The 13,778-nt window shown below is 41.6% G+C and overlaps 1 protein-coding gene across 1 annotated transcript in view; it reads left to right on the top strand.

Moving 5' to 3' along the window:
• LRRC2 (leucine rich repeat containing 2) overlaps positions 1-13,778 on the top strand; it is a 531,872-nt gene that overhangs the window by 473,333 nt on the left and 44,761 nt on the right. The window contains exon 6 of the mRNA XM_040416971.1: positions 10,000-10,145. Within this exon, the coding sequence (XP_040272905.1) occupies positions 10,000-10,145 (146 nt within the window). The remainder of the gene's footprint in view (positions 1-9,999; positions 10,146-13,778) is intronic.

Below are 13,778 nucleotides of genomic sequence, written 5' to 3'. Positions count from 1 at the left end.
TTTTCATTTTTGTGTTTTCAATTTTCTTCCCTATTTTCCTTGAGCCATAACTTTTTTATTTTACATAGCTGTGTGAGGCCTTATTTTTTGCAGGACAAGTTATACTTTTAATGCTACCAATTAATATGGCATATAATGTAGTGGAAAGCGGGGGAAAATTCCAAATGGGGTGGAATTGGAAAAAAAAAAAAAAAAAATTCCTCCACCATTTTACGGGTTTTGTTCCCACGGTGTTCACTTTGCGGAAAAACTGACCTGTGCCCTTCATTCTCTGTGTCAGTACAATTACAATGATACCACATATGTATAGGTTTTTGTGTCTAAATAGTGTCAAATATTATTTTTTTTATATCCCCATATTCTGACCCCCTTAACTTTTTTCAAGTTATAGCTACTGTGTGGGGCTAATTTTTTTTGCAAGGAATTCTGTAGTTTTTATTGATACTATTTTGGAGTGTCTGTGAATTTTTGATCACATTTTGTTAAATTCTTTTGGGAAAAGCGATGAAAAAATGGCAAATTGGCCATTTTGGCCCTTCTGTCTGTTACGCAATTCACCATATTGGAAAAATATTTTTATATTTTAATAGTACGGGTGTTTTCGGGTGTGGTGATGCCCATGATGTTTATATTTTTTATTATTTATGTATTTATATTTTTATTCTACAGAAAGGGGGGTGATTTTAACTTTTATATCTTTTACATTTTTATATATAGTTATTTTTATTTTATACTTTTTTATGATTTTGAAGCTCATATTTTAGCCTACAAAGTCAATAAAAATATAAAACATTCTGAACAATCATTGATTTTTTAGATCCATTATTTGTACAGAATTGCTCATTTCTTATGTTGGCTTGCCACCTGCTGGTTAAAATAAGAATTGCAGCTTCAATACCATGGGTCTCTTCAGAGAGACCCAAAGCATTAAAATCAATTACCAGTATCCTCATTGGCTGCAGGCTGCAGGCTGCAGAGGATGCCGGTAAGAGCTAACTTCCGAGTTTTTCAACCTTTAGATGCTGTGCTCTCATTTGATCATGGCATCTAAAGGTTTTAATGACCACGATTGGCATTATTGCCAGTTGCAGTCATTAGCCTGTTTGAAACAGCGGAGACGCGCCGGCCATGACACCCGCTGCATGCGCAAGCGAATCCCATGTCTGCACTTCGCTCCAGCGCTGGTAGTGAACGGGTTAAAGAGGTATTCCTGTTTTGTTTATTTGTTAATATAATAGGAAATCATACAATTTTCTAATACATATTTATGCAAAGAGGTAGAAGAAGAGAACCATCTCACCAGCGCCACCTCTTGGAAGTGGCTATAGAGAGCTGTCTTGGGGTGCTTGCCCCTCATCATTATGGAATAGTATTCTAGCTGGCTGGGTGTTATGCTTTGAATGCAGCTTAGATGGGATCTTAAATATCCTTAAAGTGAACAGTCCTGTATGAAGGTGCTGGTAAGCTGTTTCTCTTCTGTGGGAGATACCTCTTGCTGATACTCTGCTGATACTGTAGACACAGACTCAAAATTTGAATGACACTATAAGTGATAAGGTTTCAGATGAGCTATCAGCTGAAGAGACTGAGAAGTGATAATCTTCATACAGACTGGTTTTTAACACCTCTAACTGAAAAAAGGCTGAAAATTTTTAATCCCTTCACGACTGCCATTTGGCTATATACGTCCTATCTGCACATACCCCATGTAGATAGCACGTACATGTAAATTGCTTGCAGGGACAGCACACAGTTCAGTAATGCCGACAAGGGACCAATCAGAGTGGTCCCTTGTCGGTGATCACTCCAATTGGTTAGTCTATGCAGACTAACCAATCTGATCATGGCTCTGTAAAAATGCCGGTTTCATCAGCTGGTTTGTGCCCCAATCTGTGCCCCTTCTATACCGGCCGTGCCTCTTCTGTGTTGGCCGTGTCCCTTCTGTTCTGGCTGGGCCCCATCTGTGCCCCCTCCATGCTGGCCATACCCCTGTCACGGCTGTATGTGGGCAACAATAGTAATACACAGTACAGAGCTACTGACTGGACCCAGAACTAGGGAGGATAACGGGTGACCCCTGTCCGACCCTCAACGCTCTCCCTATTCTGCTAAAGCACATGCCCGGATCCAAATGGCGGAAAGAGGCATGCCCACGTGCCTAAGACTAATGACCACTGTAACCCCTACAATAGTGGAAGGGGCACGGCCACCAGTGCCCTACTCAGTATATGGAGGGAACCGTGGCCACCTCAGATCCAGTCAGAAAATAAACAGGAACACAACAATGTCTGCACACTTAGCTGACGGTGTTGCAGCCGCAGAGAAGACGGATCCAAGGACAGGCTGGCAATATCCGGAGTGCTAGCAGCAGCAGAACACAGGTCCAGTGAACTGATAGCTACAAGTGAAGAAACTAAAGCCAGAGCTACAACTGAAGTGAGAACTATAATCCACATCCTATCATAGGAGGAGGGGTGATATAAAGAGAGGAAAATCAAACACATGAAGGACAGCTGTGGTGAAAGAAACCAAAAGTAAACAGAGTAGTGAGAACTCCTCCCAGCTCTAGTAGTGACATCATCACAGGGGTGGAGAAACAGAGCTGTGAGAACGTCCCAAAGCTCTGGTAGTGACAGTACCCCCCCCTCTACGGGTGGACTCCGGACACCCAGGACCCACCTTCTCAGGATGAGCCCTATGAAATGCCCTGATGAGGCGAGTGGCTTTAATGTCCGACACCGGAACCCACATCCTCTCCTCAGGACCATAACCCTTCCAATGAACGAGGTACTGAAGAGAACCGCGGACCATGCGAGAGTCCACAATTCTGGAAACCTCAAACTCCAGATTGCCATCAACCAAAATCGGAGGAGGAGGCAAAGAGGAGGGTACCGTGGGCTGGACATATGGTTTTAAGAGAGATCTGTGAAATACATTATGTATCTTCCAAACCCGTGGAAGATCAAGACGGAAGGCAACAGGATTGATGACTGACAAGATTTTATAAGGCCCAATAAACTTGGGACCCAATTTCCAGGAGGGAACCTTCAACTTAATGTTTCTAGTAGACAACCACACCAGATCACCCACATTCAGGTCCGGACCAGGCACACGTCTCTTATCAGCCACACGCTTATACCTCTCACTCATCTTTTTAAGATTACCCTGAATCTTTTGCCAAATGGTAGACAAAGACGAGGAAAATCTCTCCTCCTCCGGTAAACCAGAAAGAGCCCCTCCCGAGAATGTCCCAAACTGTGGATGGAACCCATATGCACCAAAGAATGGTGACTTATCAGAAGATTCCTGACGACGGTTGTTCAGAGCAAACTCGGCAAGAGGGAGAAATGAACACCAATCCTCCTGGTTCTCTGAAACAAAACAGCGCAAATATGTCTCCAGATTCTGATTGAGGCGCTCAGTCTGACCATTCGACTGCGGATGAAAAGCAGAAGAGAAGGACAGCCGAACCCCCAGGCGAGAACAGAAAGCCTTCCAGAACCTGGACACAAACTGCGTGCCTCTATCGGAAACAATATCAGAGGGAATGCCGTGCAATTTAACAATATGGTCGACAAAAGCTTGCGCCAACGTTTTAGCATTAGGTAAACCAGGGAAAGGTACGAAATGAGCCATCTTGCTAAAACGGTCCACCACCACCAGGATCACCGACTTCCCCGAGGAACGAGGAAGATCCGTGATAAAGTCCATGGACAGGTGTGTCCAAGGACGGGAAGGAATGGGTAACGGGAGAAGGGAACCTGAAGGCCGTGAACGAGGGACCTTAGCGCGAGCGCACGTCTCACAAGCAGCCACAAAACCCTCCACCGACTTACGAAGAGCCGGCCACCAAAATCTCCGAGCAATGAGATCCACCGTGGCTCTACTCCCGGGGTGACCAGCAAGAACCGTATCATGATGCTCCTTAAAGAGTTTGTGACGTAGCTCAGGAGGCACGAACAACTTCCCAGAAGGACAACGGGCAGGTGTCTCAGTCTGGGCAGCCTGGACCTCGGCCTCCAAATCAGAATATAGAGCAGAAACAACTACCCCCTCCGCCAAAATGGGACCCGGGTCCTCAGAGTTTCCTCCTCCCGGAAAACAGCGAGAGAGAGCATCAGCCTTCACATTTTTTATCCCAGGTCGGAATGTAACAACAAAATTAAATCTGGAGAAGAACAGAGACCATCTGGCCTGTCTCGGATTCATACGCCTGGCCGACTCCAAGTATGCCAGATTCTTATGGTCGGTAAAAACGGTGATAGGGTGCCTGGCCCCCTCCAACCAATGGCGCCATTCCTCGAAAGCCAACTTGATGGCCAACAACTCCCTATCGCCCACATCATAGTTTCTCTCTGCCGGGGAGAGTTTTTTAGAGAAAAAGGCACAGGGTCGCCACTTGGCAGGGGAAGGGCCCTGGGACAAAACCGCACCCACACCCACCTCGGAAGCATCCACCTCAACAATAAAAGGTAAGGAAACATCGGGATGCACCAAGACGGGAGCAGACGCAAAATTCTCTTTAATCTTAGAAAAGGCTGCAAGCGCCTCCTCCGACCAAGAGGAAAAATCCGCCCCCTTTTTTGTCATGTCAGTGAGGGGTTTGACAACAGAGGAATAATTCAAAATGAACTTTCTGTAATAGTTCGCAAAACCCAGAAAGCGCATCAATGCCTTCTGATTCTCAGGAAGCTCCCACTCAAGTACAGCACGGACCTTCTCGGGATCCATGCGAAAACCAGAAGCAGAGAGGAGAAAACCCAGAAATTGAATCTCCGATACCATAAAAAGACATTTCTCCAGCTTGGCGTACAATTTATTTTCCCGCAGAATCTGCAGAACCTGAAAAAGATGATCCTGATGGGTCTGAACATCAGGGGAAAAAATCAAAATATCATCAAGATACACCAATACAAATTTCCCCATTAAATGATAGAAAATACTATTAACAAAATGCTGAAAGACGGCCGGAGCATTCATCAGGCCGAAAGGCATAACGAGATTCTCGAAATGCCCGTCAGGGGTATTAAAGGCCGTTTTCCATTCATCCCCCTCTCTGACCCTGACCAGGTTGTACGCGCCTCTCAAATCCAATTTGGAAAACACCTTGGCCCCAACAATTTGATTGAAGAGGTCCGGGATCAGAGGAAGGGGATAGGGATCACGAATCGTGATACGGTTCAGCTCCCTAAAATCTAGGCAAGGTCTCAGAGAGCCATCTTTCTTTTTAACAAAAAAAAAACCCGCGGCAACAGGTGACTTTGAGGGACGAATATGCCCCTTTTCGAGACTCTCGGAGATGTAAGTTCGCATAGCGATTCTTTCCGGTTGTGAGAGATTGTAGAGGCGTGCTTTTGGCAGCTTGGCGCCGGGAATGAGGTTAATGGGACAGTCAAACTCCCGGTGAGGAGGTAGCTCCTGAACACCGCTCTCGGAAAACACGTCCGAGAAATCAGAGAGAAATGATGGCACCGTTTTAGTAGACACCTCTGCAAAAGTCGCTGTGAGACAATTCTCTCTACAAAAGTCACTCCACTCATTTATTTGCCTTCCTTGCCAATCAATAGTGGGGTTATGTCTAGTGAGCCAGGGTAACCCCAAAACTAGAGGAGACGGCAATCCGTTAAGGACAAAACAAGATATATCCTCCACATGAGTGTCACCTACAGCTAGCCGGATATTGTGAACAATGCCTTTCAGAGATCTCTGTGAGAGTGGAGCAGAGTCAATAGCAAAAACAGGTATATCTTTATCTAATGTGCAAACCTGAAAACCATGCATGGCTACAAATTGAGTGTCAATAAGATTGACGGCCGCTCCACTATCGACAAAAATCTCACAAGAAATGACTTTGCTCTCTAGCGCCACCCTGGCAGACAGGAGAAAATGGGAACTGCAGGTCAGAGGAAAAGCATCAAATCCTACATCAACTTTGCCCAAAGTAGCAGATGAAGCAGAACTTGATGATTTACCTTTTGAGATTTTTCTCTTATTATCGCTCTTAGTACGGTACAAGAATCTCCTAGATGGACAAACATTTGCCAAATGACCTATGCCCCCACAACAAAAACAGACCATACTCTGAGGACTAAATCCTCTTTTATCAGGGGCAAGTCGAGCTAGCTGCATGGGCTCCTCCTCAGAGGGGAGCGAGACAGGATGAGGCCCCTGCACACTGAATGAGTCCGCACCACTTCCCCTAGACTGACAATGGCTGGACAGAGAGGTCTCGTTTCTTTCTCTTAGACGCCTGTCAAGGCGTACCGCCAATGACATGGCAGACTCTAAGGACGTTGGTCTCTCATGGAAAGCAAACGCATCTTTTAATCTCTCCGAGAGACCATGACAGAACTGACTCCGGAGTGCAGCATCATTCCAACCCGAATCAGCTGCCCATCTCCGAAATTCAGAACAATAAAGCTCCGCAGACCGTTTGTTCTGGCATAAAACACGTAGGTTAGATTCAGCCAGAGCAACACGATCCGGGTCATCATAAATCTGCCCCAGGGCCACAAAAAATCCCTCCACGGATCGAAGGGAGGGATCCTCTGATGGCAGCGAAAAAGCCCAAGTCTGAGCATTACCCCTGAGCAGGGAGATGACAATCCTCACCCTCTGCTCTTGATTACCAGAAGAGTGAGGACACAAGCAAAAATGGAGTTTGCATGCCTCTCTGAAACGAACAAAATTCTCACTGCCCCCGGAGAACGTCTCCGGAAGTGAGACCTTTGGCTCGCAACAGACTCCATGAGCCAGAGCAGGGCCCAATGCTTGAAGCTGAGTCATAGATTGACGGAGATCCGCTACTTCCAAAGAAAGACCCTGCATGCGGTCAACCAGGCCAGAAAGCGGATCCATGTCAAAAAAGGACGGTTTTGGTGGATTATAATGTCACGGCTGTATGTGGGCAACAATAGTAATACACAGTACAGAGCTACTGACTGGACCCAGAACTAGGGAGGATAACGGGTGACCCCTGTCCGACCCTCAACGCTCTCCCTATTCTGCTAAAGCACATGCCCGGATCCAAATGGCGGAAAGAGGCATGCCCACGTGCCTAAGACTAATGACCACTGTAACCCCTACAATAGTGGAAGGGGCACGGCCACCAGTGCCCTACTCAGTATATGGAGGGAACCGTGGCCACCTCAGATCCAGTCAGAAAATAAACAGGAACACAACAATGTCTGCACACTTAGCTGACGGTGTTGCAGCCGCAGAGAAGACGGATCCAAGGACAGGCTGGCAATATCCGGAGTGCTAGCAGCAGCAGAACACAGGTCCAGTGAACTGATAGCTACAAGTGAAGAAACTAAAGCCAGAGCTACAACTGAAGTGAGAACTATAATCCACATCCTATCATAGGAGGAGGGGTGATATAAAGAGAGGAAAATCAAACACATGAAGGACAGCTGTGGTGAAAGAAACCAAAAGTAAACAGAGTAGTGAGAACTCCTCCCAGCTCTAGTAGTGACATCATCACAGGGGTGGAGAAACAGAGCTGTGAGAACGTCCCAAAGCTCTGGTAGTGACAACCCCCTTCTTTCAGGACTTGCTCCATTTGTGCCCTCTGCCCCTGATGCGGTCCCCCTCAAGTATGTGATGGCGGCGGGGATTCGCTCATTTATAAGAGATAAAAAAATGAAAAAATAAATAAACTACATATAATTGGTTTCACGGCATCTGTAATAACCTGATCTATATAATGATAATGTTAATAATCCCGCGTGGTAAGCACTGTACAAAGTAAAAATAGAAAACAATGGCGGAATTGCTGTTTTTCTTGCCTCACCTCCCAAAACAATTGAATAAAAAGGGATCAAAAAGTCATATAAACCCCAAAAATACCGATAAAAACTACAGCCCATCACGAAAAAATAAGCCCTCATACTATTTGGACGGAAAAATAAATAAGTTATGGGTCTTAGAGTTTGGTGATGCAAAAAAAAATGTGTGACAGAAAGTGATTTTATGATATAAAAGTCATAGAACACGAAAAATACAATACAAATTTGGTGTCGCCATAACCATTTGAACCCACAGAATAAAATTATCATATCAAATATACCACATGGAGAAACCCATAACAAATTAAAAACACTGACAGAAATGCAATTTTTGCCCACTTCACCTTCTAAAAAATGGAATAAACAGCGCTTAAAAAGTCATATAGACCCCAAATTTGGACCAGTAAAAATTACAGCCCACCCTGCAAATAAACAAACTCTCAAACAGCTACATAGATGGACAAAAAGTTAGGGGTCTTTGATTCGGTGATGAAAAAAAAAGTTTCATAAAAAGTGATTTTATGAAAGTGGTATACCATGAATAAAACAATATTAATTCTTTATAACTATAACTGTATCAACACACAGAATAAAAGTATCTTATCAAATATACCTCATGGAGAACCCCATAAAAAATAAAAATAAACACTGGCAGAATTGAAATGTTAGCCCACTTCACCTCATAAATTTTTTTTTATAAAAAGCGATCAAAAAGTCATGTGTACCCAAAAATTGTACTATTAAAAACTACAGCCCATCCCACAAAAAATTAGCCCCCCACCGCCACACAGTCAACAAAGATATAAAAAGCTATGACCCTTAAAATCTATTTCAGCAAATTCCATTTTCCATGTTCCAGAAAATGCAGATGCCGCTCGTTTCCTTTTGAATTCTGCCATCAGCCCATACAGCAGTTTACAACCACATATGGGGTGTTGCTGTATTCAGTAGAAAATTGGTAACAAATTGTGGGGTGCATTTGCTCCTGTTATTCCTTGTTAAAATGAAAAATGTGGCCTTAAGGGACTTTTTCTTGTAAAAAAAAATACATAATTTTTCATTTTCATAGCCTGTGAGGTCAAAGTGGTCAGTAAACCCCTCAATGAGTTATTTGAGGGGTGTAGTTTCCAAATTAGGGTCCCTTTTTAGGGGTTTCTACTGTAGAGGTACCTTAGTGTGCCTTCAAATATGACACGACACTCAAAAGCCATTCCTGCAAAATCTGCTCTCCAAAAACCATATGCTGCTTCTTTCCTTCTGAACCCTGATGTGTGCCCTTACAGCTGTTTACAAACATAAATTGGGTGTTTTTGTAAACTGCAGAATCAGAGTAATAAATATTGAGGTTTGTTTTTCTGTTAACCCTTGCTGTGTTATAGGAAAAATTGCACAAAAAGTGAAAAAATTGTAAATTTCACCTCAATTTTCCTTTTATTCTTGTGGAACACCTAAAGGGTTAACATAGTTTGTAAAACCAGTTTTGAAAAATCTCAGGGCTGTAGTTTCTAAAATGAGGTCACTTTTTTAGTGGTTTATATTATATAAGGACTTCAAAGTCACTTCAGAACTGAAGTTCTTGAAAAAGTTGGTTTTGAAAATTTTTGAGAAAATTGGAAAATTGCTTTTTAAATTCTAAGCCTTCTAATGTCCTAAAAAATTAAAAGTAATTTTTAAAATGATGCCAACATAAAGTAGACATATAGGGAATCTTAAGTAAAAACTATCTAATGAGGTATCTCTATCTGCCTTTAAGGTGTAGAAATTCAAATTGAGCAAATTTAATTTTTTTCAAAATTTATGTAAATTTTTGATTTTTTATAACATAAACGTAAAACATATCGACCCAAATTTTCCCCTAACATCAAGGACGAGATGTCACGAGAAAACAATTTCAGAATGGTTTGGATAAATAAAAGCAATCCAAACTAATTAGCACATAAAGTGACACATGTCAGATTTGCAACATTAGACATGGTCACGAAGGTGAAAAATGGCTTGGTCTTGAAAGAGTTAATAAAGAACAACTGAAAAAATGTGCCCAAAATGAGTAAAAGAATTGCCCTGAAGGTGTCCATAGCATTTAGTGTTAAGAAAAGTAAAATACCAATAAAGAAACTCCTTATTGCTTTGATATACTGTAACTTGTGCATTTTTTTAATGGAATGGACCATTTCCACAATCTCTGTCATGAATGTTTCTTGTTCCTTTCCAGCTGAGCAATTTGAAAAAGGTCACTTTTGTCGATTTGTCAGCAAACAAATTCTCTTCTATTCCAATTTGTGTCTTACGGATGTCAAGTTTACAATGGTTGGACATCAGCAGTAACAACTTAAAGGATCTTCCACAAGACATAGACAGGTAAATATGATTCTGTCTCAAAATCGATGCTATCATAAGACTCAGTTTCATATGTGTGACTGATTTGCACACATCATTTACTGACATATAGAAAAAAGCATAATGAGACATACGTACAGAAATGGACAGTCTGATATACAGCACTATTTCTTCTACCGTCAAGTCAAATGACAGTGAGGATGGCTACTGTATAAGAATGCTATAATCAATAAATATCATCATAGTAACAAAGTCCACCTCAACCAATTATAATTCTGTTGATAGACAGCAAGACAAAAAGCCCTAAGCAATATAAAGATACAAAAATTACAACATATTATCAGTCATGGTCTCATAAATGCAGTGAAACTGGTTGCTCATACAGTATAGAATTCAATTTAAATGTCTAACTATCCAGGACTGGAGCTGTTCATAACTTCATGAGTTGCACTGCACAAGAAATGAGCTTTTAAAGAAGCAGTACTGTTTTATATGTGCAGGACCTAGCCTTTTTTGTCTAAAAACCTGTTGCAAATCTTCTACAGTTCATAAGTGTGCAATAGACCAGCATCACCAGCGGCATATATTTCACCACATATACTGCGCAATTGTCCCTTTCTCTTTGCAAAAATTGTTGCAAAGCTTCTAAAGATTATACATGTGCAATAAGCATAATTTAGCACATCAAAAACTGTTGTATGCATGAGGCCTTATAGAGCAATTTTTGTCACACCGTGTTGACGCCCAGTTGGACCATTTTTTCTGATTCCCAAAACCTATTGCAATTTCTCTACCATTTAAAAGTGCACAAATATGCATATTGTTGTGTGTCAATAGCAGTATAGTAGTTTGGTCACATTTGGGGGAAGAATTGAGCAGTTTGCTGTTTCTCAAAATACTGATGCCATTATTCTACCACTTATACCTCTGCAAATAAGCATACTTTAGTGTATCAATAGCAGTGTATAGCTTGGTCACACTCAGGAGATGTCCAATTGCGCCTGTATTTTTTTTCCAAGAAAACTGGAACAATATAAAGTACTGTGAAAAAGTATTGACACCCTTACAGATTTATTTTGTTTTTGGACATTTGTCACACTTAAATGTTTCAGATTATCAAATAAATTTAAATATCAGACAAAGATAACCTGAGTAAATGCAAAAATGCAGTTTTTAAATTATGATTTCATTTATTAAAGTGGATGTCCCATTAAAAATAGTCTGTATAGCATTACTTGCTGTTGTTTTTTTTTCTTGTTTTTTTTCTTTTTCCTGCTCACTGAGATTGCAGTACATGCGCAGTTCCATCCTTCAACTGGAAAGGCTTGGAAAGTATAGTTTGTAATTGGATTCAAAACTTGCTGAAGGACTGTGTCTAGAGAGTTGTGGTCCATGATTCCTATTCAGAATGGTCCCGGGTAATAAGTGGTATACCCCAAGGTTCATAATTTAATTTATTTATTAATGATATCGAGGATGGGATTAATAGCACCATTTCTATTTTTGAAGATGACGCCAAGCTGTGTAGTACTATGCAATCTATGGAGGATGTTCATAAAATACAAGCTGACTTGAAAACGCTGAGTGATTGGGCATCAACTTGGCAAATGAGGTTCAATGTGGATAAATGTAAAGTTATGCATCTTGGTAGTAATAATCTCTGTGCATCACATGTCCTAGGGGATATAACACTGGGAGAGTCACTTGTAGAGAAAGATTTGGGTGTCCTTGTAGATCGTAGTTTAAATAACAGCATACAATGTCAATCAGCTGCTTCTAAGGCCACCAGGATATTGTCATGCATTTAACGAGGCATGGACTTGCGGGACAGGGGTGTAATACTACCACTTCACAAAGCTTTGGTGTGGCCTCATCTGGAATATGCAGTTCAGTTCTGGGCACCAGTCCATAGAAAGGATACTTTGGTAATGGAAAATGTACAAGGGAGACATCGAGGGTCTTAGTTATGAAGAAAGATGAAACAAATTTAATTTATTTAGTCTTGAGAAGAGACGTCTAAGGGGGGACATGATTAACCTATACAAATATATAAATGGGCCATACAAAAAATACGTAAAATTTAAAATGCCCTCAAAAGACAAGGGGGCACTCTTGCTGGAGAAGAAAAAGTTCAGTCTGAATAAGCGTCAAGATTTCTTTACTGTAAGAACTGTAAATCTGTGGAATAGACTTCCGCCAGACGTGGTCATAGCTGGAACAGTGGACAGTTTAGATTAATTCTTAAAATTAAATGACATTAATGCTTATGAAAATGTGTAGAATTCTAAGTCTCACTTCCTTCTGGGAAGCCCCACCTATCCCTTGGATAGACTATTGTATTTTTTCAACAGTATTAATTATGTAACTATGTAACTGCCTCCTGAATTGTGATAGGGAGAGCATGGACATGCCCCCTTAGCTGCAGCAGAAAAGACACTCCCTTCAGCTGTCAGCTTGATATAAATCTAGCAGAGCAATGAATAGGGAGACCCCTGGACCCATGTGAGTTATAGGGCTTGTTAAAGCTTTGTTAGAAAGAGACTGTCATGTACCAAATGATCTCAGACTATATTAGTCATGGGATAACCCCTTTAAGAGAAAAAAAACTTTCCAAACCAACCTGGCCCTATGTGAAAAAGTTGCTTTAGCAGCAACAACTGCAATCAAGGGTTTGCTATAACTGGCAATGAGTCTTGCACATACAGTGGGATGCAAAAGTTTGGGCAACCTTGTTAATCATCACGATTTTCCTGTATAAATCGTTGGTTGTTACGATAAAAAATTTCAGTTAAATATATCATATAGGAGACACACACAGTGATATTTGAGAAGTGAAATGAAGTTTATTGGATTTACAGAAAGTGTGCTATAATTGTTTAAAATTAGGCAGGTGCATAAATTTGGGCACTGTTGTCATTTTATTGATTTCAAAACCTTTTGAACTAATTATTGGAACTCAAATTGGCTTGGTAAGCTCAGTGACCCCTGACCTATATACACAGGTGAATCCAATTATGAGAAAGAGTATTTAAGGGGGTCAATTTTAAGTTTCCCTCCTCTTTTAATTTTCTCTGAAGAGTAGTAACATGGGGGTCTCAAAACAACTCTCAAACGACCTGAAGACAAAGATTGTTCACCATCATGGTTTAGGGGAAGGATACAGAAAGCTGTCTCAGAGATTTCAGCTGTCTGTTTACACAGTTAGGAACATATTGAGGAAATGGAAGACCACAGGCTCAGTTCAAGTTAAGGCTCGAAGTGGCAGACCAAGAAAAATCTCAGATAGACAGAAGCGACGAATGGTGAGAACAGTCAGAGTCAACCCACAGACCAGCACCAAAGACCTACAACATCATCTTGCTGCAGATGGAGTCACTGTGCATCGTTCAAACATTCGGCGCACTTTGCACAAGGAGATACTGTATGCGAGAGTGATGCAGAGGAAGCCTTTTCTCCGACAACAGCACAAAAAGTGCCGCTTGAGGTGGGCTAAAGCACATTTGGACAAGCCAGCTTCATTTTGGAATAAGGTGCTGTGGACTGATGAAACTAAAATGCAGTTATTTGGCCATAACAAGGGGCGTTATGCATGGAGGAAAAAGAACACAGCATTCCAAGAAAAACACCTGCTACCTACAGTAAAATATGGTGGTG

This window comes from Bufo bufo, chromosome 2 (genome assembly GCF_905171765.1).
Source record: "Bufo bufo chromosome 2, aBufBuf1.1, whole genome shotgun sequence".
NCBI lineage: Eukaryota > Metazoa > Chordata > Amphibia > Anura > Bufonidae > Bufo > Bufo bufo.
This window is presented reverse-complemented; position numbering and strand designations above follow the sequence as displayed.